This window comes from Haplochromis burtoni, unplaced genomic scaffold, assembly GCF_018398535.1.
Source record: "Haplochromis burtoni strain Fernald_Lab_line unplaced genomic scaffold, NCSU_Asbu1 Contig_26, whole genome shotgun sequence".
In the NCBI taxonomy this organism is placed as follows: Eukaryota; Metazoa; Chordata; class Actinopteri; order Cichliformes; family Cichlidae; genus Haplochromis; species Haplochromis burtoni.
Window position 1 is genome coordinate 2,079,429 of NW_024582387.1, and position 27,116 is coordinate 2,106,544.

A 27,116-nucleotide genomic window follows, 5' to 3' on the forward strand; every position below is an offset into this window, starting at 1 on the left:
TGCATTTGACATTTACTCACAGTGTCTTCGCTGGCCTTAAAATCTGTTATATTCAATGTGGTAGTTACAAGTAACAATTGCAAGCTATTATTTGCAAATGCATGCTGTGACTGAGAACTAGTGTTGAATCATGTGCCATGTGTCTCTAAAGCTTTGTAGCTCTGTGGTTTTGTGTTGTACTTCCAAGCGTCGGCTTCCATTGCTCATCTTATACTGTATCTGTGTCTCTCTTATGCTCTCTCTTCTCCCCGCTTTGCCATCACTGCTTCAATCTCCTTGCTGGACCTCTCCTCCCTCCCCCACCAGTTTGCTACGGGCCCTCGACCAACCCACCATCAGGTAATTTACCCCTGCTGTACGCCCCTCCTGCTCCCTCTCTTGCATCATCATCATCATCAAAGCAGTTTGCTGGGCCCTGTTGGCAATGGCCTGTTTGTGGGGCGTCTGCTGTTCCTTAGGAGAAAAATAGTCTCAGATTTAAAAGCCTTCAAGAATCTTGAACTTGGTTGGTTGGTTAGTTTATTCAGTTTCGTATTTTCTCAAACACACATAGTCTACAGCAGAGTACAGACCAACCACTGTTATTCATTATATTGACAGTTTTGAAAGCAATTCTGTCTGCATATTAATTTATGTTTTACCTTATGCTTTAAATTAGGAATTGTGTTTAGCCACTTTGTTTTAGCACCTTCAATTTAAAATAGAAATATTGGACACTGCATTCAAATTTACAATTTAGGTTGATATCAATACAGAAAGGACTGTGTGGTAGATGATGACCTTTTAAATCAGTTATTAAAGTTTAGGTGTTTAAAAGTAATCAGAGTGAAACTCATCAAGTCAGACAAAATTCTCATACTTAACGGTTTGCGGCAAATGCTTTTCAGTCAACGACTGCTTGAAGTCTCGGGCATAAAGTCGTCATCAGACGCTTTGTGTCTGAGAACACAGACTGCTTTTGTATACCTCTGCATTCATCTGGTTGCTTCCATCAGCAGTGAAATCATCAATAAATGCCAGTGTGAGAGCGCTGTTAGCAGCCATATATAACCACGTTGGCGAGCTTTGGTTTATAAGTTCTACATTTTCCTCTTTTCATAACTTTGATGGAGATGTTTTGTTGGTTCATACAATTTTACCATAGAGCTGCTGTTATCCTTCTTGGCTTACTTGGGGAAACCAAACAGCCACTCTATAAACCCATGGCACAACATGGAAGAGCCATCTCGATAGGAAAAGACTCAGCAATTTTAGAAGAGAACTGAATAGAATAGAGACAGAGAAGGCTGATTGGTTGAAAGAGGAGTGAAAGAAGCCTTCTACTGTGAAAAACCATCCTTGAACAGAGGAGGTGGCTTACCACACCAACTGTCTGCCACCTACAATGCAGTTTTGCCTTAACGCCCACTCATGTCTTGCATCAGGTGATCACAATATGTTACGTGACAGGGTGAGGCAAGGTCTGACAGTGGTTTCACCTGAAACCTCTGCTGGTAATGATCAATACTAGGTCAATGACCCTCTTAAGGGGCAACTCCCACTAGGGTTTAAATACCTGGGACTCTCCACCATTTGGTTTTAGAACTGAAGAAGCTTCTGGGATGAGAGGTGAAACGTCTTCAAGAAACTTAATAAAGTCTAGTTGCTTTCTTTCCAAGCTCCTTAGATAACCAAGCAACAATAAGTGGTAGTAAAACTGGAAATGGAGAATGTTGGTCTTCAGGGTAAAAGTTCTGAGTCAAAACATTCCAGAGAGCTCAGCTTTGACTTTGAAAGCAAACGTTCTCAGTTTTGCGCTTTACTGTAGTAGGCGAGTCTTTGCAGACAAGTCAGGGTCTTCCACGCAAACCATGCTCAGCTGCAGCAGTCTGCCAGCAACCAGAGCATCCGCAAGGGGGGTTTCAGTACAGCACTGTATACCTCTTTGTAACCAGTTTCACCAGCAACCATTCAGCAATTGGTCAGGAAATATACATTTTTCCATAGTGACCTGTGGTGGCCAGATGATTGGGTGTGGGCCCGTGTGACTGCGGCCTAAGCCAAGTGTCTCTTTTGAATCATTTCATTTGACACTTTCAGTATCCATTATTTTATTTCTAATTGAATGGGAGACCATTTTTTTTAGTTTTTATAGTTTGGATTGAGTACACATTATGTTTAAAGTATTCACTCTTCCACTCAAGTGCCCTTAAACAGCAGTTGTACGACTTTTAGTGTTATTAGTGAAATTGAATGGGCCTACTTTTTAAAATTAATTTGTTAATCAAACAGGTAATCCGAGGTGCATGTCAATTCTTGCTCTTCTTTGGAGCAGACATCAATCTGACACCAAATTACTAATTTCATAGTAGAGAATTGTTGTGATAATCTTTACCTTAGTTTTAAGGCATTTCTCCAGTTTTGTTAATGCAAACAGGACAATTATGATATTCCACCTAAGCTCTTGGATAGAATATATTTCCTAAAAACAGAAATGGGAACATTACATGCTCATATGGCTAAATCTGTCATATTTTTGGAATTCGTTCCCACTATAAATACCAAGATATTGCTTTTTTAACTTCTTTTTCAGTGTTAAGACAAGGTAGTGGTCAGGTAGGCTGCAGTCAAGAAAAGAGCCTAGAAAAATTGTGTGTGGATTGGCCCCATCTTCCTGTGGTGATAGCTGATACCTGTGTAAATAACACTGTGGATCCTGTTAGACTGTAGACACTGTGTAAACCAAAGTCAATAGGAGGCATGTTGATGTGTTCATGTCTTGCAGTTTGGGATTTATGATGGTGTTTGTGTATTACCTTGTGGATGCTAAGAGTCTTAGACATGTCTGGGTCCTGACATTCAATCCATGTGGCCTGCTGTTATCTTTGTGTTTGTTGATTCACACCACTATGATTCATGCAGCTGCCCGTTTATGAGGTTGATGTGTTATTCACACCCACTGGTCCACAAGATGTGCCCCCTGTCACTTGCTGTGTAACATCCTCACCTTCTGGTTGCTTCAGTGTAGACAAATTTCATATAGTCTATTAATAGGATGGTATCAAAGTGGAACCGGCGTGTTTACTGGCACAAACACAGACGCACGCACACATAAACAAGTGCATGCTCTGGCTGTCACAAATTGGTGCTGAAATTTCTTGTGCCACCACGGAAGTGGAATCGGAAAGAAGAAGGAGACAAACAGTGGCCTTTTATACCAACAGAGAAAACAGCTATTGTTTTAGTGAAACACACTCAATGCACTGTAAAGTGAGCATAGAGATCCAAACATTTATTTGGTCAGAAGATAAGTCTGTCTACAAATAAGCATGATTTTTACTTGCTGTTATGATTTTCAGCACAACTTCTGTCTGTATGTGTGAGAACCAAAAGAGCAGAGTTATTGGAGATTAGTTACCACTAAAATAAACATTTGTTTGCTTGAGAGTTTCTCACTGTAAATGACTCTGTAAACCTGAATTTTCAAAAATCAAAGGTTTTATTTGTATTATTTATTTATTAGATTTGAGCTGTGAAGCATGTTGATCTCATAGCAAGAAGGTCCTGGGTTTAAATCCATTGGCTCCTGGGAGCTTTCTGTGTGGACTTTTGAGTTTTTATGTTCTCCCTGTGCCTGCGTGGGTTCTCTTACACTCCAGATTTAATTTGATCATTTCAGTTTAGTTTTTTTTTAGTATGAGTTTGTTTAAAATTCATTAGTTTTAGTTACGTATATATTTTTTTTAAAAATCATCATACAAGAGTTTTTTCTCAGGGACAAGATTTAGGAAAATCAGAAAAGATAATACGACATAATGACAGCACTTTGAAAGCAGTTGACTCACTGTCATGCAGATATCTTAAATCTCATTAAACATGCACCAAAGTCTCCTCAGGCTGGTTGTGTTGATAAATTTGACCAAACCAAATCCAAAAGATGAAAATTAAGGACATTTCCTCTATATTTTTAATTTAGTTCGTTTTCTAAGTTTGAAAAAATGTTTCAGTTTTTTCAGTTAACTCAAATATTTTGTCATAGACTAAAAACTAAAGTTAGGTAAGTTTAAATAACCCAGTGACCCTAAATGGTATAAAGATACTCACTTTCAGCATTTTCTTTTGAGTTTGAGGAGTTGGTTTTAGCAATATGTTAAAAATAGAAGTATCACAGTAAAGTAGTTCTGTTAAGAGAGAGACGCAGTACTCCTGAAGTAAAGTCTGTGGGAGAATTCTCCAGAGGGACAGCAGTGACGAGAAACGCTATTATTAGAAGGACTTTGTTAGCAAGGTGAATCTATTGAATGTACGACTGCATTCTCCAGACACAGATACCTGCTAATTAGTGCTAAATAGCACAATTACTGATACAAACCATATTGGAAAAAAATGCCAAACAAACTGGTCAAAAATATGTATTAGGGGACTAATTCGAGTGGCTGCTACTTAACTATGTGGTAGCTGCATTGAAGCAAAAAAATTAAACCATGAAGTTAATGAAATGCAAAAAAAATAAATAAATTATTAATGGCTAGAAGAAAAGAACATTGTCATACACATCATGTGCTTTATGTTTATTTCTTTGCAAACTAAATGAATTAAGGAATGGTAGGAAATGGACCAAACCACTGCGAGGCAAATCATCTGCAAGGATGAGTACATTTTCTAACTGTGAAACGTGTTGTTTTGCATCTATAATTAACACCAGAACTGTTATAATTATCGTTGCCATTGTTTAACATGTACATATGTGATTAGTGATTTGAATTAGCTGAGGTGAAGCCTGCTGTTTTTGGTAGTTTTGCTTTGTTTTCGTATTTCATCCCAGGAGGTTGTTGCCTGGGTTTCACCTAAACTCTGGTGGCAATTCTAGTAACATATGAAGGTCAGGGGACTGAAATGAAGCCCATCTGCTCCATAATATAGACATGTGTCTGAAACTCATCGTTCATGCAGCCCGTAACACTCCCTCCTCTTGCTGAGCCAGTGATTCAGGTGACAGTGAGATCCCTCTGGTGCAGAGAAGTCCCACTTCATTGTCACGAGGGTTTAATCATCCCAATTGGCAAAGAAACCCTTTCTAAAAATGCATGTTTAAATAATAGTTATGTGCATGTTACATTTGGTGCCACATGGCAACAAGTGAAGTACCGATCTGACATTTTGACTGTGACTTTTGAGTCTTTCCTGCTCTACTGCCCAATTATTACCCATCACATTTTCTGAGATTATTTTATATATATTAGTTATATATATTGCCAAAGCGATTCCAAACCAGGTACTGTGTCATTTAGATAGAAGTAATGGGACAGCTTTCTGTTGATGTGTGTGGCCGCTTAAATCTCACCAGTATGGTCTCCTATTGGCTTTTCTCTTTTTTCCTGCTTTCAATACCCAAGGGAGGATTCAGGCCCATCCAGGTAATTTACCTCTTTGTCTAAAGTCTCTGCAGACCTGCATGGCATGACGAGGATCATGCTCAAATAATCCCATCCCTCCTGACTTTTTACCCTATACACCCCTTCATCTTCACTGCAGTGTACTCTTAGTACGGTGGACTTTCATCATCATTTTTTCCCCTATGTCCTGTCTTTTATCCCGTGGGAGGATCATTAGTGAAATTTTCAGTTTATAATTTTTTAGTTTTCTCCCCATTCATTACTCATCCTTTATCACCTTGCACAGTTAAATGAACAGCATGCACAATTAGAGAGAAACTGTATATTCCCTCCCAAGTATTTGTTCTTTTAGATAATTTTTTGTCCTTTGTGAAAAGAAATGTGTTTGCTGCCTTGGAAATATGTTTTATGTTATATAGGTGACTAATTTATGTATATATGGTTACAGTCTTGTTGGGGGAGTTGTTTTAGTGATTGTTTTAAGCCTGTTTTTAAGTGACAAAGCTCCTTTGTGTTAATAATGTTCTGAATTTTTTTGTCTCTGTCTCGTTCTCTTGCTTTGCCAGCAGAGACTGATAATGACTTTTCCGGTAATTTCCCAGATTTTCACAGAGCTATTTACAATAAAGCCATTGAAGTTGATTTATTATGTTAAAGGTGATTTCCCTCCTGGATATTTTTAGACTGTTTTACAGCATTGTTTATTCTGCTCTCCATTCTGTTCTTCACTGAGGCACTCTGTGACTGTGGTTGGGTATTCCCAGCTTGAGTCCCGCTTATTTGGAAGTCGGTCACAGCTGTTAGTGGTGGTCTTTCTTCAGGCCCAGCACACAAAGTTTCAGCATATTAAATTCATTGGGCTAATCAAATACAGACCCTCTCTGATGTTTAACTTTTAAGTGATTGTGACATGTGTTTGAAAAGCCACTGTAGCTGGAGTGACTGTGAGTATTGTATGTTTTTGTTTTGTTTTTCTGTTCTCTTTGACACACCAGAAAAGGCCATATTTCTGCATGACGAGCAGGTCAGTGGCCTGTGTCGCACATTCTGTACAGCTGCGAGATTGGCCAAAACAAAAACCATAGTTAAGGGCTCTTAAAAGTCTGAGCTTTTACTTTTTTCTAGTTGTACATTCCAGGTAAAAAAAAAAAAACTGTAAACTTTTGCTTTCCCTTAAAGTTTTTAGGGCCTTCTCCAGGAAACCATAACCAGGTCTATCTCCGGTCTTGTGATTTCTGGCAGGAGGATCGCAGCAAGAGTGAAAGTGAAGTTTTACACGACAGTATTGAGACCTGTATGGTTTGGAGATGGTGACGCTGCCACCAAGTCCACAGAGGTTTTTGGATGTAGTGGGTTGATGAGATAGAAGAGGATGCAAGGTTTGGGGTGGGATGGAGGCAGATGATATACTGTGGAAACCTGTAATATGAGCAGTCAAAAGAGGAACAGTTTTATCTTTCGCCTCCAGGTTGCTTATCCAGCTATACCGTGATCTTACTAATATTCATACCACAGAAAATCTCCATCTGTGTATAAATCCCAAATAAAACTGTGATTAAAAAAGGCAACAAGGGACGGATAAAATATCCGGAAGTTTGACTCAAAACAATGTATTAACACACCAATGTTTATAGTAAATAGTTTAATCTATCCCATTCATCTTGGTAGCAAATGGCAACAGGATATATTATTGACAGGAGAAACATCATGACTGCTTGATGGATTTAAAGAGGTTCCATCATTCCCAAACAGGAAAATCACCAGAATTGTGATAAAATCATATTTTAACCCTGATTGTGTTACATTCATGAATGGAAGTGGTGTAAAGACAGTAGCATACACAACAGAACTGAAATAAAGCACAGAGAAAACAATCTTTATTTCTTTTAATGCATCTGTGCATTAGTTTTTTCACTCTGAATTGCTAGAACAAAATTTTGTAATGAGAAAGATATGACAGCAGTCTCTTCACTCAATTCTGATCTGAGTCAAGAGATCTGACCTAAACTAAATGATCCACCACCTCAATCGTGACCATGTCGGACACTTTAACAATAGAAACATTGTGAAGCTGCCCGGGATCACGACAGCAATGTACACATGAGGTTTGACCGAGTCGGATGATTGCAGTTCTGTGCTGTGGGCATTTTTTTTTTTTTTTACTCAAATGTCATCTTTGTTTGAATGACTTAATCGTGCTTTTAAGGCTGCTGGTTAGATGTTTGTGGCAGGATGAAACATTAAGGACTTGAGTGTGTAAAGTGAGCTAAATTCAGACTGGTGCCACTACGTAAATATTCATCTGATTCATCACATTTCTTGCCAGCTAAAATATATAATCCAAACTTCAGAGAGATGTTTAGTAAATAATTCAAGGAAGAGATTATTGGTCATTTTTGGAGGAAAAGTGACATAAAAGTGTTTTTGACTTTCAGAGTGGGTCTAATGAAACAGTCTGAACTGTCTGCAGCATTGCTTTCAGGGAAAGTTGTGGTCACTGGCCTTTTTTAAGCTGCTGATAAAAACCAAATCTGGAGTAAAGGTCTAAAAGTCTACTTGCTTGTAGTTTAGAAAAAGCATGACAGCCTGCTGAAATGAGACTTTGTATCTGGGGTAGTATTCAATGTCTTCTGCTGTTTCTCTCTCTATTTTTTCTGCCTTGTTATCTTCAGTTTTTTCAGAGGACTCAAATGCAGCCTGCAAGGCCCACCATCCCGACGAACACGCCCTCGATACGGCCTGGCTCACAAGCTCCCACGGCAGCCGTCTACCCCACTAATCAACCAATAATGATGACCATGGCACCCATGCCTTTCCCTTCCCCCCAGGCTGCACAGTACTACATCCCACAGGTAAAGAAGTCACCATTATAGGTACAATTAAGACTACTAAAATAGTTGCTCTATCTATTTATCAAAACCATTCTTCAACTCTGATTGGGCCTTACATTTATTTTTACTTTTCAGCAAAAACATGTATCGGAGAGTTTCCACCAAGAGTATTAAAATCAACTTTTCTGTGTTATTTTAATTTGAAGCTCCGATAAGAATTCAAATGATATATAATATGTAAATTAGAGCACTTCAGAGGTGGTGTTAAAATGTTTTTACCTTTGGAAACAGCTAGGCTAGTTTTTTTTTTCTGCTGTTTGTGCCAACCTCATCCAGTTATATGCTGGCTGTATATTTAATTATTCAAACTTAAAGTGTCAGGAAAACATTTTAGATAGCACCCAGCAATAAAAATGAATGGTCATATTTAAGATTAAAGTTTTTGATTACATTAACAATTGCTTTAAGTGGCTCTAGTGTGCTTTTTGTTATTTTCTGGCATATATATTTACACTGTCATGTACCAAGAAATTGAGCTGTGCTAGTCTGTAGTGGTTAAGAAAGAGATCTCTCGAATAGAAGTGACCTCCTCTCAAGTGTATGTGGTCTCTTCCACAGAGTAGGGAAGTTACTCCTTTGGATTGAAAGCAGCTGCTTAAGTTGTTTTCAGGGCGTTTTTCTGACACATCCATGCGGGAGAAGATCTTTGAGTTGACCGAGAGCACACGAGATAGAATGTATTTGTCAGCTAGTTTGGGAATGCCTTTGTATCCACCTGAAGGCATCTCTGGTTAGACTGCTGCCCCCATGACACAGAGTCAGAAGTGTAAAACTCAATGGATGGTTATACTATAACAGTAGTGGGTGCTTATATAAAAAGTACCCAAAGTTTCAAATAACAAGTTCGGTGAATGCAAATTTTCAGGTATGAGAGCCAAAAGCCCAAGCTTCAAACTGTTCCAAAAAGTTCTGGCTTAAAATAGAGAAGCCCCTCCCACCTGCTGTTGAAATCTTCTGTTTGAAAATGGCAGCCAATGAGAAAAGAAGTGGGCCAAAAGTAATCTGAAAGGGAGGGAAAATAGTTTATTTCAGACAGAGAATGAACAAGAGGATTACTACACGCTCTAGTGTAACATAAATGAGAATTATTTATGAACTGTGCAGTTTAATTCATGCAGAATTATTCCACTAGCATCTAAGAGTAAAACCACATGCTAGGTCTTTATGTCTTTAGCAGAGTATCAGCTATACTCATAGCTCCACATTAGATGTATAAAGTTTGCGCACCAGCAGCAGCATTGCCTTTTGTGTTATGCACAAATATTTTGCATGTCCTCTGAACAACCCTTAAAGATTCCTAAAAGATCATAATAAACTGGTCTAGACAGAATTCAGTGAATTATTCAAAGGATCATCAAAAGGACCATTAAAACCCATAAAAACTCCCACAAATGCTAAAAACAAAAATAAAAAAACAAAAAAGGACCCAAAAAATAAGACTAAACCGGTCAGTACATGTCTTGTTTTCATTGGTTGTCTCTCTCTTTTGTCCTCTATACAGTACCGCCCCAGTACACCCTACGTGGGACCTCCTCAACAGTATTCTGTACAGCCCCCAGGGTCTGGCACCTTCTATCCTGGACCAGGTCCAGGGGAGTACCCAGCCCCATATCGTGAGTCACTAATGCAACACATACACATGCAGTGGTAGTCCTTTACCCATAAAATCTCAGTTAATGACAGAGTAGCACAAACACTCACTAACTCTCTTGTGTGCCTACAGTGCTGTGACTGTAAGGTTTAACTAAGATGTCCTTTCTTCTGTTCTTGTTTGTCTTTTCTTGCAAATTCATTCAGATCCCCTCAGGTACCACCCACCTGTCTCACCCTCTGTCCCTGCTCCCGTTCCCACAGCTGGTCCACCCTACTTCCCAGGACAGTCTGTTTACCCCCCGTCACCCCCTATCATAGTGCCTACACCACAGCAACCTCCACCAACCAAGCGTGAGAAGAAAACAGTGAGTATCCTATTAATTCTGTAATTTTTTTAAAGGGAAAAGTTGACACAATACTTATTTCTTTTTCTTTTTTTTGGGACAAATTTCACCTCTAAGTCAGTTCACACAACATAAAAATAAGAATTTCAACGATTTCACAGTGAAAATTATTCCAACCAAGGCTGAAATTGTTTTTCTTTTTTTTTTATTCACCTGCATGATTTTCGTTCAAAGCCTTTGAAGAAGATACATTGTCTATCACAAATAAAGAGATGACAGACTACTTCAATAATCTGGCATAATTCAGTGGGCATCCTTTACTTAAATATTAAAGATAATTTGTATAACTTTTACAAAACCTTTGTTAGTAATGACACCTATAACTTTTAAGTAAACTGGAATCAGCATCCTGTTGCGCATATAGGTGGGCGTATAGGTGGGCGTTGGCCAAAACACTCTGGTGACAAGGCTGTAGTTTGACTAAACACTGTTTCCTTTAGGTATGCTTACAGTGGCATTTATTTTGTCTCTTTGTCAGCTGGATATGCTTCATTTTTTGTCTCTGGGGCTGGAAACTGGTCATTTGTTGACGTTGGCTGGCCCCTAGCTATGACATTAGCTCGCGTTGTATCCTGTAAAGTAGCGGAAGGGAGGCACCCCGAGGATAGAGTGCTGTGAAATCGTATATGCCCCCTTTCTGATTTCTTAGTTTTTTGCACATGTCACACTTAAAGGTTTCAGATCATCAAGCAAGTTTTAATATTAGACAAAGATAACTAGACTAAATACTTCCTCTTCATAGAATAGAATCAAATAGCCTTTTAATGTCATTTTACATGTACAGTGAAATTGTGGGGACTCACACAAACTGTGCAGGAAATACAAATAGTAAGACAACAGGAACAAATAAAAACAAGAGGAATGTACACAAAACAAGAGGAAGCCACACAAAAGAAGTCACACATTAAAGGGACTTTTTAATTTGTGCCTTTTCATGCTGGAGAGTTGCTGTTTTTAAATGATAATTTCATTCATTAAGGGGAAAAACTGTCCAAACCTACCTGGCCCTACATGAAAAACTAATGGTAGATTTGCATACCTTTTTTCCTCTTAATCAATTAAATCATCATTTACAAAAGATTAAGGAATCTGAAAGAGGCTGGATACTTTCTCGTGGCACTGTAAATACCATATCACTTGGATTTTCAGGAAGCTGAGACTGTTTTTTTCCGTATTTACCTGGAAATCCACTTAGTGGTAACCCGCTGATTCAGGGTTGACTCCAGACTGGTCCTAAGCCTGGGTATTTATTTATTTATTTTTATTAAAGAAACACTTCTATCCCTAAGCAAGTAGTTGTGTCCTTTAGGTCTACTGTTCCTACTTAATTGTGTTTTAATTTAAGGTAATTAAGGTAATTCATTCATTCCTATATGTAAAGAAGGTGCGTTTTCTCTTCATGGTGGAAAGTTGGAAAGGAACTCCTCACTGTTTCTTAGGCTACGTTCACACTGCAGGCGAAAGTGTATCAAATCCGACTTTTGACCCTATGCGACCCATATCCGATCATGGTATGACAGTGTGAACAGCACAAATCCGATATTTTCAAATCCGATCTGGGTCACTTTCATATGTGTTACTGAATCGGATACACATCTGATGTTTCAGAAAGCGACTGCTGTTTGAATGGTCATGTCGCATTAAATCCGTCTTTTACGTCACTGACACAAGACAGATGCCAATTATCAGCGCTGGAGAAGCGCCCAATAAGACATTACAAGCGTTTCCTGGCCGTCCCGTGCAGATGTCAGTGAAACTGTTGGGAAGACAACATTGGAGAAACGTGACCATTTTATTTGTACTGTATAATCTGCAGATTCTGACAGAAATCTGCAACTATCCTTTGAAGCACCGCTCCTCTCTAAAACAGCAATAAGGATAATTATTAGGCCATATGTAAATAACAAAATAACTTTATAACTTAAAGCAAAATGGGAAACGTAAAGTCCGAAACAAGTCTTTATATTAAGGCCATCAGTCAAACAATACTGTTTGGTCTGGGTCTAAACAGAGCGCGTTGTGTGACGTCTTCTTTTGCGCATGCGGGCCGCTTTGAGGGTTCACACTAGAGCGCGTTTGCTGTCACATTTTATTCGTAGTGTGAACAAGCAGACAAAAAATTGGATTTGATCAAAAAATTGGAATTGAGCATTAAGACCTGCAGTGTGAACGTAGCCTTAGTTTCCCTCGTCTCTCGTGTGTTTGTGTAGAAGTTCAGTTCACCCAACTTTTGATGGTTGACTTGTCCAGCGACAATTATGTTGAAAAGTACCAGATATTACCGATATAACAATTTTTCTAGCGTGTACAATATACGTGTATTTGTTGAATTAAAAGCTGGTCATTATATCATCATTTACAGCCAATTTGAGTGTGAGATTCCCTCCAAGTCTGATTCCTTCCTTTCTTAGCTGATAAAATACATCATCTACTGCTGATGCAGGATTGCTGTAAGACTTGAGCGCTTCTTTTCTTCTTCTTTTGTGCCATTGTCCTCCCAGATCCGTATCCGTGACCCCAATCAGGGTGGCAAGGATATCACAGAGGAGATCATGGCAGGGGGTTCAGGGAGCAGGAATTCAACGCCTCCTGTCGGCCCCCCCTCCTCTACACCAACCCCACCACAGGTATGGCTTACTCTGGAATACCCTCACTCACCTCTCACCTGCAGTAGTTACGAAGAAGTATTTAGAGAGGTGGAAGGTTTCATATTGCTTGGTTGCAGTGTGAGCTCTCTGCTCTAATCTCCTCTCTGCCACTGTGTGTGTCAGACAGGATCAGTTTATTCAGCCATCTTGCCCTATCATAAGAAATTAATGAGGGCTTTCAGCCTAGAATGTTACATGCCTGTTGTATTTTAATCAGGGCCAATATTTAAAAGTAAATCTTTGCACATTCATTATGTTCATTCCCTTGGTTTCTTAGCCTGTTTCTGGGAGCATAAAAGCTCAAAAGCTCACATAAAGATAATAACCAAGTTACATTATTATTAAATGCCACATACAGTATGTGTAGATATGGAGGTGGTTCATAACTTGTAAATATCACTCTGCATGTGATAGTCTCATAGCAATAAGTAAGTTTGTTGTAATCTTGTTTAACAGCTCTTGTTAATCTTACACCTGCTTTTCTTCCTTTCACTGTTTCTGTTCATTCACTACCTTTTACAGTAGATTGCATATGTAATTTCTTTATACTCCTACTCCTTCCTCAGAATCCACTCAGGTTGCAGATTCTACTAACTCTGTTCAATCTATTCTTGCACAAACAAACAAAATAAAAAAATGAATTTGTTTGGCATCGTGCTTAGATAAATATGGAAATGTGTTGGTACTCATTCCTGATCTTTACATCGCCGACTACTCATACTGCTGCTTTATAAAAAACGAAAAGTAGCCCTTGTTTTATATGGAAAATCTAGTGTTCTAATTCTATTGACACATTTTAATAAATGGTAAAAAGAAAAGCCCAAATGAGACAGATTCCCTGGATTCTGAATTCTGAGAGGGATGTTAGGACTTCTTCCTCCCTGTGTCCTTCTGTGGATGTTAACAGTGTCTTTCCTCTTTTTCTCTGTCTTTTTGTGCCCCCTCCCAATTTCATTTTTAATGCATCTACCCCCTTTTCGCTGTGCTTTAATTCCGCATCATCCTGATCTTCTCCTCTCCTCCTGCCATTCCTCTCGCATCCCTCATTCTCCGTCTTTCTGTTTCTCCTGTCTTGTCTTTCATCTCTCCTCTTATTCTACCTCGTTGGACTCCTTATTTTTGCTTAATTCTGCATTTGGGCTTATTTATTTGTTTGTGTGCGTGCTTGCCTGCATCTTTGTGCCTCTCTTTCTGGTTTTCTGTGTTGCTAGTTTTTATGGCCGCACCCTCATTATCCTCACATTTTCTACCTCAAATCGCAGCAGCCGAGCAGCAGCCAGACTCCGGAGCAGCAGCAGCAGCAGCAGCAGTCGCAGCCTCAGCCTCCTCCGCAACAGCAAACCCATCCTGGAAGCTACACGTTGGAGTCACCACAACCACCACAGTCCCAACAGTCTCAACAGCCCCAGCAGCCACAGCAGCCGTTGACAGCTGTGGCTTCAGACACCAAACCAGGGCCAGGTCTGCCCCGAACGCTTCTTTTGTCCTTAAATGTCATCTAAAACTCCCCAACACATAGGGGCCCAATCCTATTACACTACATAATACATACATGCATATGTAACTATAGGTATGTACATATGGTAAAAACATGCCATTAGGTGCTCAAAAAATACTAAAGTAATGTAATTGATGAATCAATGATTTTACTGTTTCATGCATAACAGCAACCAGTGTTTCCCTCTAGCTGTATTTCTTTTGGTGATTTTCAGATATTTTAAAGATCACTTTGACATTGCACATTGAGTGCTTTCACTTTCATTTCACATTCAAATGAGTATTGAATCAACAGTGCCTCCTGCTCTTCCTGTAAATACCTGTAAGATTTGACAAGCTTTCACGGGAATTTCTCTGTTAACAATATCTTGTGCAAATGGTTGAACTTTGGTCGCTCTGGTTTGTTTTTTAATTTATTTATTTGGTAATGTTTTAACACAAAGACGTGTTAATAGATGATTCTGATTGGAAAAACCTTGAGCTTTGCTAACTGCATTCTGAAATCATTTTCCTTCCTCCTCTTAGATGACTTGCCAAAATTGGAGCCAGTTGCCCAGAAGTCTTCCTCACCTGGGCTTGTGCAGCCTGACGCTCCCTTGGAGAGACTGGAGGCCAACACTCCTGCATCTGAGCCCTCTCCTGCTCCCGAGCCCGAGCTTCCCTTCACTGCTTCTCTGGCACGCCCCGTCACTCTCCCAGTTGCAGTCGCCAACACTAGTGAACGTCCCTCAGCCAGGGAGTCCACTACTTCAGCATCTTCTCACAGCGCCTCCTCCTCTGCTGGGGAGAGCAAGCCCTCTTCGGCACCACCTCAGATGCCCAACACAGACAAGCCTCTTTTAGATGCCCCACGAACTTTAGCTGCCTCTCCATCGCTGGCTCCCAAGGCTTTGAACGGCCTTGCAGACTCTGGGACTGAGCTGGACACTCAAGCTCATGAGCCTTCTCTCCAGCCCCAGGCATCTGCTCCTGCTTACAGAGAGCTCTCCTCCTCTCAAACGTTGCCCTCTGATGTGAGGCCAGAGGTGCCCATTGCTGCTACGCTCTCCCCTATGGCACCTGTGGCTGTGGTGCCAGTCACCCTGACCTCAAGCCCCGTCCCAACTCTGCCAGTTATGCTCCCTCCTGGCCTTCCGCCTCTAGTGCAGGCCACAGCAGAGGCTGATGAGCTGAGCAAGTCCTTAGACACTAAAGACCTCATCTCTAGAGGAGGGGCAGAGGCACACGTTGGTGTTACTGACAGCAAAACAGAGTCCCAGCAACAAGCACTCACCAGGAAGAGTCCTATTACGGGTACTGAGTTCGTTTAAGTTCTTGATTGCATGTGGCATTTTAAAAGCGTGCTATAAACTAAGTGGCAGTGACAAGCCAATGAGTGGCTGTTTTATGAGTCCATTACTATTTTATGATGTTATACATAAATAGCTGAATTAAGTGGTCCTGTTGGGCACATCCATAAGGCACGTTTTTGCAGATAATCTCTTTTCAAACACTGTGCTAAAATAGCTGATCCTCAGTAGTCCACAATCAAACAAAACATAACACAGGAAAAGGAAAGGAAGTCAAGTCATGGAAATTAGAGGAAATATTTTTTACACTTTCTTGTTTCTACTTGTTTGGTAGCGAACAAGGGCTTTTTATGAAATCTTCATTCATTTTGAGTGGCTGAATAAACTGAGGGTCATGTCTCGGCATTGCACCCACTGAATGTCGACTTTTTATTTTCATTTCTCTCTATGAATTTTGTTTGTTTTAACTGGATCTGGATGCAGACCTTTAGCTGAAATAAGCAAATTTAACCCGTCTCCCTTTAACTCAGTTTTCTTCTGGTTGTCAAAATATTCAAACTGAAGGTTAGAGCCATATTAAGGACAACTCCTCTCATTGAAATCATAGAGACAGTAGTAAAAACTGTCTGAAATGGAGCATTGATTGATAGTTTGATAAAACATAATGGGTTTGTAACTTGAGTAAAAAGATGCTTTTCTTGCCATCATTCTTACTAAATCAAATTTACCTTTTAAATCCCTCATGACTTGCTTGTTTACTGACTGGCTGCAAGTGATCTTAAGTTCCTGCGTTTCTGTTTCCCTGTAGTTAATCAGACTGCTTCTGCAATACCAAAGACCTGGAGAAAACCAAATGAAGGGACCTCTACTGGAGATGCACCTCAAAATGTGGATGAGGTAAGAAGTTGGCCTCTTAACTCATAATTCAGGATGAAGAGAGGAAAGAAAACCTAGGTATTGAGCTTGACATCAAATTGTAGATTCTTTTTTATTAGCCTCTGGAGAGAAGTGGCTTATAGTCTGTGGACAAATAAACAATCGATAATTTTTTGAGATACTGTGATATTTTTTTTTTCTCCGAAATAGTTTTTATTTTGTCTTAATTCATTTTGGAGTAGTCCTGCAAAGTGTTACAGGAATGTGAGAGGGAGAGAGGAGGAAAGGCACAATTTGGGCAATAGTTCAAGTGGAAAATGTTTCCACATGTGTGGTTAGGGAAGCAGACATAAATGACTTTGGGGTGTTGTTATCGTCAGCAAGGAGTTATCCATCATCTCCACTGCTCAGCCAGTCCACTGCATGTAAAACCATCTCCGTTCCACTCTCGTTTCCTTTCTTTTATGGTTTTGCACAGGCTTGTTGCTGTGGCGGAGTTCTAACACCGCCAAATACTGGCCAACAAATAAAGGGCTTTAAATAGCTTATTTTTAGTCTATGCTGAACAGGTTTTGAGCCGTTTTATGCAAAAAAAACAAAAAGTCACACAGAGAGGTTTTAAACATAAAACCTTAGGAGTGTAGATAATAAATAAGCCTAAAAAAGTTCATTATGTGTTTCTGTTCTCAGCTCATCTCAGTGCTGGAAGCCAGAAGTTTATATGTAAAAATAGAAGGTTTAGTAACAGATACATTAGTATCGTATACACAAAGCACACTAGGAGACAAACAAATTTCCCACATGTGGGACTAATAAAGATTATCTTATCTTATCTTAAACACAAAGAGGAAAAGAGGAAAAAAAAGAGGAAACCCTTTACACTGACTAAAAATTTTGTGGTGTTTCAGAGTGGTGTTTCAGAAAATATCTCCACACCTTTGGCATTGTTTGATTTGAATTTTTTTTAGGTCTCTGATGAAGGTTATACCCTGTGTGTAGCTGTCTTGTACCATGTCCTAGCATTGTTGTTTTCCCTTCCCCTGCCACCTGCTGGGCTGTGCTCACACTGCACTAAGCTGTCTGAGTACGCTTCAGTTTGTTTCTACATCTAAACTTTTGTCTGGCACCCTTGCTCCTTTTCTTTCATGGCCAAGGTTTTTTAAGAGCACGGTGAGGTTGATTTTAGGCAATTTTTAGAATTGGTGACACACCTTCTTCTAGATTTGTAAACTTTGATGAAGGTAGCTGTTAAAGCATATGAGTTCCATTCTCATGAATAGCAGTCACACTGCATGGATACCTTGGCCAAGTTCAGCTGAACCGCTTAATGTTGTTTGGGTTCTGCATGCAGCAATCACACTAGTGAAATGAGATATATTGTCTGGGTGAAATGTGCTGTTATTCCCTAAGACTGCATAACTAGCCAAAAGAAAGGTGAAGAATACAGCGGGTTGTTTACTAAACAAGCTTTTCCCATACATCAGCCAAAAGTAAAAAGGTTACATCCTTATATAATAACCGATGGGAATTTATATTATAATACAAGTATTATAGTTGAGTTGATGGTAGACTGTATTTGTATTTTAATTGTTCTGCTGTATTACTCAGAGGAAGTTCAGTGTTTCCTGTTGTGCTGTTTATGTGCATAGATGGCGTTTGAGTCTCCACGATGACGACTGCTAAAAGCACTGGGCTATTCAAATTCTAGTTAAATGACTGTGGGGACAGAGTAAAGGGTTCATAAAAAAAGAAAATGTAAAAACTGAAGCACAACATGCTGCTTTTAACAGACTGAAACAAATGGTGACAGAGTTCAAAGACATCCTGCTGGTATCATTTATTTCCCTTTACATGAACTATCATTTTAGTGTGTAATATGTAAGGGACTTCCAGATGTTTATTTTACAGTAAATATGTATTTTTTTGGGGGGGTGGGGGCAGTTAAAACCTGTAAAATAATTTCTGAGAGAGCTGCAGAACAGCGGCTTCTCTCAACAGATTTAATATACTGGTCTATCCTGAAAATAAACAAGTAGACCTTAATTTAATCAGTGAATACCCATTTCAAAGCTAAGCTTTCATGTACAAGTGTGCCCTGCAAGTACGTTATAATTACACCTTAAAAATATATGTTTAAATGTAACCCTAACCCTAATTTGAACACGCTCGGACCTTAATGGAATCTTGCCTCCTCATAGGATGAGTCTAAGCCAGTAGATCAGCCTGCTGGAGACCAGGCTGTGCAGTCAGCTCCTCTGAGCAGCAGCCCAGCACCACTACCATCAGCCTTCACCTCTACCCCTGCTCCTGCTTCTGGTAGCAGTCCAGAAGCTGATGGAAAGCCCACTGCTCCAGAGGAAAATGGTGAAGCAGAGTTGGAGCCAATCAGGAACGGAGCAGGCCACACCTCGGAGACGGAGAGCAGCGACAGCGGAGCCACCCCTGGAGACAAGGAGAACTCCACCGGAGCTCCTCCAGACATGGAAGGTGAGAAGGACCTCAGTCTGTGTGAACAGTGTTTTCAAATGACCAAAGGCAAAACTGAAATCCAGGGAGCGAAGGATGGAGTTCTGCATTTACAAATAAAAATATTTGTCTTTATATTTCTATATTTAGAGCTGCCTCTAAATGAAAAGCTCAGCACTTCTGTCTGTTTCTCATATCTGTTTATCCTTTTTTTCCCCCTTTACTTTCCTCTTCAATCCTGCTTGGCTGTCCAGACCTGACTGAACCCAGTGGGAAACGTCAGTATAACAGAGAGTTTCTGTTGGGCTTCCAGTTCATGCCTGCCTGCATACAGAAGCCTGAAGGGCTCCCACCAATCAGCGATGTGGTGCTAGACAAGGTAAGCTACAGATAGCCCAGCAGTCTTGCAGAATTCATAAAGCTTTAAACAGCCTGACATCTGTGTAGATAAATAGATTGCTGAAAATGTTGTCAGGTTTTTATTTTTTATTTTTGCAGATATGTGGCCTTGACAGGCCCATCTCTGTTATCTTGGGCTAAACCCCTCCTTTATTTTTTCCATTATTGTTATTTATTCCCAGAGCCAGACTTCTTGTTACCAGACTTCAGCTGACATTTAGCTAAAATCCCATATCTATCACCACTCTCTTATCACTTAAATCATTTAGTGACAAAAAAAATAATAGGTTTTGGGCATCTTTGTCTGAGGAGGGGATATTGATGTGTGCGTTATAAAGGTGCTCAGCGAGCCTTCAGGCCTCAGAACAGTAAGAAGCAAACAAAACAAAAGCATTGTCTCGTTTTAGTTGGAGGACTTTGATGGTGCAATTATTAGTATTGTCACTTCACAGTAAGAAGGCTCTTGATTTGACCCTCCTTGTTGGTTGGGGCATTGCTGTGTGGCATTTGTGCCTGCATGAAGTCCCTGTGTTGGTTTTTCTTCCCACACAGTCCAGAAATATACTTGGTCGATTGGTGTTTCTAAACTCGCATTAAGTGCGTATGTTAGCATGTGGTTGTCTGTGTTAACGCTGTGATGGACAGGTAACTTATCCAGGTCATATCCCCCTGCTTGGACGAGGAGCTAAGAAAATGAGTGGATGGTCTTCTCTCCTCCTAAAGCAGGCTGTAGTGTGGTAGCTGGAGGCCCATGGTGGTCCTGAGGTGTATTAAATTTAGCTCTCGCTTTGGCAGTGCTTGAAGCAAGAGCTGTCCCTTTCGCTATCGATGGACTTTCGGGTGATCTGCAACTCACATAAACCGTACGAAGGAAATAAATGCAATATGATGTGGTTCTGCTCCCTTCAAAGTCACCAAAGGACTGCAGCAAAAATCCAAAAGACTGGAGTTTGCGTGGGTTCTCTCCGGGTACTCCGGCTTCCTCCCACCGTCCAAAGACATGCAGCTTGTGGGGATAGGTTAATTGATTAATCTAAATTGTCACTAGGTGTGAATGTGAGTGTGAATGGTTGTCTGTCCCTATGTGTTAGCCCTGCGACAGACTGGCGACCTGTCCAGGGTGTACCCCGCCTTTCGCCCTATGACAGCTGGGATAGGCTCCAGCGCCCCCCGCGACCCTGTAAAGGACAAGCGGAAGCGAATGGATGGATGGATGGATGGAGTTTAAATAGCTTACACCAGTGAATGACGAGTCTTGATGGTCTCCAGCAGCATGTATTTGAAAATAAGCACAGTTGCACTCACGGCAGGGGCTGGAAGAGGTGTGCTGCTGACCCCTGATCTGAAGGTATTAACAAATGTTCTCCATGATGTAGACTAATTCCAAACAGTAAACTCTATCTCATTGATCTGAAAAATACTTGTGGTTTCAGCTTCTCAAACGTGAAGTTCAAAGCGTTGTGCATTTATTGTCATTTGGGTTTTAGACTGTTGGTCGAGGAAAAAAGAACAGACTTAAAACACAGAAATCACAGCAGGCTCTGGGCATTATTCATAATGCCATTGTTTTTAAAAGATTAAAAAATAATGGTGCTGAAAACAATCATTAATTGTAGCATTAGTTTCAAATCAACCTTTTTTTGTGAAATGGATGAAAAGGATTTTTTCAACCACATGTCAACAGGCGACAATAGACGTTGTTTTAGTTTGTTGCTCCGATCCACACATATGTATGGGTGGAGCATATGGCCTGCAGAAATGCTGTTTTGATTAAAATCACATTGCTATTATGTCACACTTGGCAGTGTCAAGAGCACATGCCCCTCCCCCATCTCTCAAAAAAGAACAACCAGGCCGGCGAACAGTTGATTGGTACAATCCCAAAGTCTCATTTTCTCTGTGGGAGAAAGTGAAATCTCACTGGAAAAGAGTCAAGAGGAAGTCAAGGACAGCTGAAAGACAAAGAGCTGGATTTGTTCTTCTCTCCTCCCCCACAACTATCTCGCTCTCTCCTGCGTTCCTTTCTTCTGTCCTCCCCTTCCACATCTGGTTCTGACTTTTCTTACGGTACGGCCCGCAGAACAAGCCGAGCATAATTTATTACCGGTGCTAGAAGAACATATAAACAATAGACTGATAATGTAGTATGACTGTCATTTATTGGAGGCCACCTTTTAAAGTGACTACCGGGTTAGAAATTCATCCTTCCACACACACAAACACACTCACACACGCTTATTAGGCTCATCTTGCCCTGTTGCCAATATTACCAGATTACCAGGGTATCACTGCTCCCCCTGCTGTTAGGGTTACCTTGTGTGTTTATGTGTGTCTATGTGTGCGTTTGATGACATATTCTGTATGTTATGTTTCATGCAGATGAACCAAAACAAGCTGCCGTCTCGAGCGGTGGATTCCAGGGTGATTTCCAGAGGACCCGATTTCACACCTGCTTTCGCAGATTTTGGGAGACAGATGTCTGGAGGACGAAGCTCTGCGGTGAGTCACACATGTACTCGCACAAGCTGCCACAGTCATTCATAAAATCCCACTCACACTGCTTCTACTCCAGTGTACAGTGTAACACAGTTAGTTGTACACTTGTCAAGACTGAATTAAGCTAATCAAGTGTGCCCCTATTAACAATCCATAGGGTTAATACAGTGTTTCTTACAGGTTTGGGTTGCACCCACGTTTGTCTGCATTCTGTGTTAACGTTCACTGCACCATGAGAGATTTGCTTAAGGGCAGGGTTTTGTATCCACAATGGAAATCTTAAAACGGAAACCCTATAGCTACAAGATCAATATATGAGACTTGATATGAAAGGTTAACATCTTCAAGTAAACTATGGATGTTGAGCATGTGGCTAAAATGTAACCTAACTGAGTGGTTTGTCAGTTAGCTGGATGTTGAGAAGTTAAAAGAATACAATATTTTAGAATCTATATAATATATTTGACAATGTTTTTTATTTTCTTAGTTGCAAATATTTTATTTCTCCATTACTTTGTGATAAATTAATCATTCTTAAATTATAGTACGGTAATTAAATTTAGTAATCATAGTACGGTGTTCAATCAGTGTTATTTATTGATTTATTGATATATCTATTTATTGATTAGTACAATGGTAATATCTCTTAAACAAAGTGTAATGGACTGTAATTTGATTTAGCACGTTAATACATGACAATGGCAGAATATAAGCTTAACATGCCAACGCACAAGTATATATGCAAACAAAACCTCAGCCGCTACTGTGGGGATTCAGTGCAGTATGCATTATAATCAGATGCCTCTCCCATGAGTCTCCCATTCCTCGATACACTCCAACTTCACTATCTTGAGATATAATTGGCAGGAACCAGCTCTCCACCTGCTGTGGGTCCTCTATTAACTGTCACTAGTTGTGTTTGAGTCCATCCGATTGCAGGATAAGATCCTCTCTGGAAAAGCAGCTGAGGATCGCCACAATAGCAACCTGGCCAAGAAGCTAGCCAGCACGGAAAACACGATTCAGGAAGTGGTAGGGCTAGCTGGTCAGGTGCATTTGAACTTTCAAAATAACAATGGGAGGAACTTCCACTGGCAAGTCAATCACAATCAAATGAATAAAAAAATGCAAAAGAGAGTCACGGAAAATACTTGGGTGGTTTGTAGCCACCGACACACTGCAGTCTATTTAAACAGAGCTGGAATAATTTATACTTCAATGAGTGCCTCCTGGTAGTCGTGTTGTTTGTGTCCTATTGTTTTTCCTATTTCCTATTATTTTTATTATTTTTTATGTAATTAAGTCATGTCATTAGCAATGTTAACTCTCTCTTGATTTCTTTCATTATATTCACAGATAATGAGCATTGGGCAACGACGGCCTCCACCCAGGAAGATCATCATGAACGTGGTGGTGAATGATGATGTTCAGCTAAAAAAAGCAGAGAATGCCTGGAAGCCTGGCTTGAAGAGAGAGAGCCTCGCAGAGGATCCAGAGATTCAGAAAACACAGGCAGGGCCAAATATACCATACACAGACAGCAAAACACACAAAATAACATAAAAGAATACAGCAAAAATTAGCCGCCTAAATAATTAAACCTACCACTAAATGAACTCACTCAATATACAGTGTCTGATTGATAAGCTGAGTTATTAAGTTCTATTTATGATTGCGTGATGGCTTCCCTACAGGAGCTCTTCAGGAAAGTACGGAGCATCTTGAACAAGCTGACGCCTCAGAAGTTCAACCAGTTGATGAAGCAGGTAACAGACCTGACCATCGACACAGAGGAGAGACTCAAAGGCGTCATCGACCTGGTCTTCGAGAAGGCCATCGATGAGCCCAGCTTCTCCGTGGCTTATGGAAACATGTGCCGCTGCCTCGCCACGGTAAGCCAATCACTGTCTCGATTAAGACGCAGAGCTGTGGTTGTGTTATGCTTTAAATTATACCGTAGGTATATTCATTCTAAGTTACTATTATACTATGCTATTATATTGTTAGTATTGTAAATATTGCATATAAATAAAAATGGGTTTAAAATGACTTTTTACATCTAAAAGGGTGTGCTTTTGTATAATTTTTTTTTCTTTAGTATAACATGAAAACTACTTCAGTTGTTTTGGTCTGACTTGAGTCTTAAAAGATTCTTAGGGATGTTGTCTTTTCTCTAATTTCTCTTTACTACAAACTTTGTTCACGTACAGCTCAGAGTGCAGATGACAGACAAACCCAACACCACAGTGAACTTTCGCAAGCTGCTGCTAAATCGCTGCCAGAAGGAGTTTGAGAAAGACAAGGTGGACGATGTGGTGTTTGAGAGGAAACAGAAAGAGCTGGACTCTGCTGCATCGGTATGTCATCTGTGACTTCAGAAGTATTACTTTGGATTTTATTTGGACTATATTCCATTCCTGGCAAGATAAGATTTTTAAACTTTGATGTTTCCTTGTTTTCTTTAGGTGACTGAGCGTGAGCGGCTTCAGGAGGAGCTTGAGGAAGCAAAGGACAAGGCCCGGCGGCGTTCAATCGGCAACATCAAGTTCATCGGCGAGCTTTTCAAGCTCAAGATGTTGACAGAGGCCATTATGCATGACTGTGTGGTCAAGCTGCTCAAGAACCACGATGAGGAGTCCTTGGAGTGCCTGTGCAGGCTACTCACCACCATTGGCAAGGACCTTGACTTTGAAAAGGCAAAGGTGAGCTGGCGGAGAAGGTTCTTTTATTAGGTTGTTAATATATAGTTTTAGTTAATAGTTTAACTATTATGTTTATTAGTGAAGTTTAAGTGTCTTCAGTGTTTGGGGAAGTATTTAGTTACCTGCTGAGACTTCAAATGAAAAGCTAAGATTTGAAACCAGGAGGAATTGCACTCAAATATTGATAAACAATTAGCATAAAACACCTCAGAATCTGCAAATTGACAATGTCTGACCTTGTCTGTGTAAGTTTTGCAGAGAAATTTACATCCAAGGTGCAAAAATGTGGTTTTATGGTCATATAGACTACACCAGGGGTAGGGAACGTTAGTCCCCGAGAGCCAGTGTCCTGCAGGTTTTAGTCAAGACATGTTGAGGAGCTAATTTAGCCATTTAAATCAGCTGTGTTGGATCAAGGACACATCTAAAACCTGCAGGACACCATCTCTCGAGGCCTGGAGCTCCCTACCCCTGGACTAGACCGTTTTTGGTTTGGGTTTTTTTTTGGGGGGGGTTCCTGGAGACAAGCATTGAACCCAAGGCATTTTATTTTGGTCTTATACAAGTTTATTCATAGTTAGCTTAGAGATGCTGGTATACACATTTAACTTATAGACGTAATCAGTTAGCTGTCTCCTGTTTTCCAGTATTTATGCCAAGATCAGATAAGCCTCTGCTGATAATTGGTACAGAATTTATGCTGCGTGTTGTATCAGAGTCAGGGCAAGAAAGAGAATCGGTGAAGGTAGATGTGATTGACACTTACAGTAATGTTACATTTACACTGATTCGTACATACTAGCACAAACCTGAAGGCTGTTGGTGTAATGTGCTACACGCACAGTGTTATTCATTACATATTCAGAGGTGATTTGACATTGCAGCGAGACCTTGAACAAACCTTTTATCTGAGGCTGTGTTAAAAACTTAAAGCCAGACTCGGAAATGAAAGTGAACGAGTTCAGACAATATTTGGATGGATAGAGTCAAAGGTGAATCAATTTATATTTATGACACAGGCATGGCACTTTGACATCATTATGCCTGTGCTAATATCCACCAAGGTAAGCGTTGGCTGTGCAGCAGTTAAGTGAATCTGATGAGGTGAGATGAGGTGATTCTGGTTTACAGCAGCACAAAAAAAGAAAAAAGAAGTTCTGTTGGGATTTGATCCTTCAACGGTTTGGCTACATTCAGTTCCAGAGGCAACAGAGAAGCTCTTTATATAGGTTATGAGGAAACGGGGATATCCCCACAGTGTCTCTGCAGTCGATGCTCTGCTTTGTTCTGTCTGACTGGCTCTCCTGTAGATATCAGTGACTCTCAGCTGGTCACAGAAAGAGTCCTTAGATGCTTGGAGAGACATAACTGACCTAAAGGCCATACTGCTCTCTGCTGCACTGTGATGTGTGGTTTGATCCTTGTCATGTACCAGTCACCCTACAAAAGACAAGTCCTCTGACCAGCAGGGAAAACATCTAGGACTGTAGTCAACCAAGGAAAATCTCAACAGACTGACATCATACCTACTCTTTAACCAAAAAGATTGACCACTGCAGGGGAGGTGGTTGTGTGTTTTTATGAGTCACAAATAGACAAATAAAACTGGTGTTTGCAGTGTATTAAATCATTTAAACCTCGCTATGTTTAACTGAAATTACAACAACAGATGCTGGAGCTGGTGAAGCTGTGGCTGGATGCCTGTGCCATTGCAAAACTATTATTAGGTTAAGCGTATTTGAAATATGCCTGTTCTGATATGTTCACAAAGCCTGAAGAGGTAATCAAGGAAGCTGGTGGAACATTCGAGCACAGACAGCTTGTGTTTCAGCTTAATGAAAGCTGAGCTGTGATTTTAAAATTAGAAGATTTTGCTCAACAAAACTGAAGCCCAAACAATGAGTCTTAAACTTCCGCCTGATTCCATCAAAATAGAATGATTGCATGATTATTTTTTGGTTTTGCCATTTTGCCCATTTCTTTGAATTAACAAAAAGTTCCTGTTTTGTAATTACAGAACAGTCTCTGCAATGACTTACCGGAAGTTTTTCTCTAATTTTCCATATTTCCATATTTAAGCATAAAGACTTTCATTTACTACTGCAGCAGCATTTCTTTATCACAAAGAAAACCTGAGATGTACTGTCGAAATCACACTTGTTTTTCTTATGTTGCGATATGTCAAGGATTAAATGTGTAATTAAACTTTACACTAACAGAAAGGGGAGTTTCACTGGTCTGGCACACATAAGCTCAAGCTGGGCTGTATGTGGCCCACAATGTAAAACGAGTTTAACATCCCTAATTTAAAACATCAACATCTGTAAAGTTGTTATATAGGGAGGAAAGTCTTTATAGAGGCCTCAACCAATTTATGCTAGGTTGTTAACATGTTTTTAGTACTATGAAGTAGGGCATTTTAACATGGGTTGTCAGCAGTGAACAACACAGAGGAATTTTTGTTTTTGGCACTTTAGCCT

At 40.1% G+C, this 27,116-nt stretch overlaps 1 protein-coding gene across 13 annotated transcripts in view; it reads left to right on the forward strand.

Annotated features, from left to right (window-relative positions):
* The window catches only part of eif4g3a (eukaryotic translation initiation factor 4 gamma, 3a), a 77,651-nt gene that overhangs the window by 25,320 nt on the left and 25,215 nt on the right, over window positions 1-27,116 (forward strand). For 6 of the 13 annotated variants that reach the window (XM_005917875.2, XM_005917882.2, XM_005917883.2 and 3 more), the window contains 16 exons: window positions 307-339; window positions 5,376-5,396; window positions 8,048-8,227; window positions 9,768-9,879; window positions 10,064-10,224; window positions 12,765-12,890; window positions 14,123-14,372; window positions 14,934-15,701; window positions 16,506-16,594; window positions 18,772-19,060; window positions 19,294-19,418; window positions 21,818-21,937; window positions 23,291-23,446; window positions 23,629-23,826; window positions 24,145-24,291; window positions 24,400-24,636. In XM_005917875.2, coding sequence (XP_005917937.1) covers window positions 307-339; window positions 5,376-5,396; window positions 8,048-8,227; window positions 9,768-9,879; window positions 10,064-10,224; window positions 12,765-12,890; window positions 14,123-14,372; window positions 14,934-15,701; window positions 16,506-16,594; window positions 18,772-19,060; window positions 19,294-19,418; window positions 21,818-21,937; window positions 23,291-23,446; window positions 23,629-23,826; window positions 24,145-24,291; window positions 24,400-24,636 — 3,012 coding nt within the window. The remainder of the gene's footprint in view (window positions 1-306; window positions 340-5,375; window positions 5,397-8,047; window positions 8,228-9,767; window positions 9,880-10,063; window positions 10,225-12,764; window positions 12,891-14,122; window positions 14,373-14,933; window positions 15,702-16,505; window positions 16,595-18,771; window positions 19,061-19,293; window positions 19,419-21,817; window positions 21,938-23,290; window positions 23,447-23,628; window positions 23,827-24,144; window positions 24,292-24,399; window positions 24,637-27,116) is intronic. The other 7 variants (XM_005917878.2, XM_005917881.2, XM_005917877.2 and 4 more) reach the window with 7 other exon arrangements.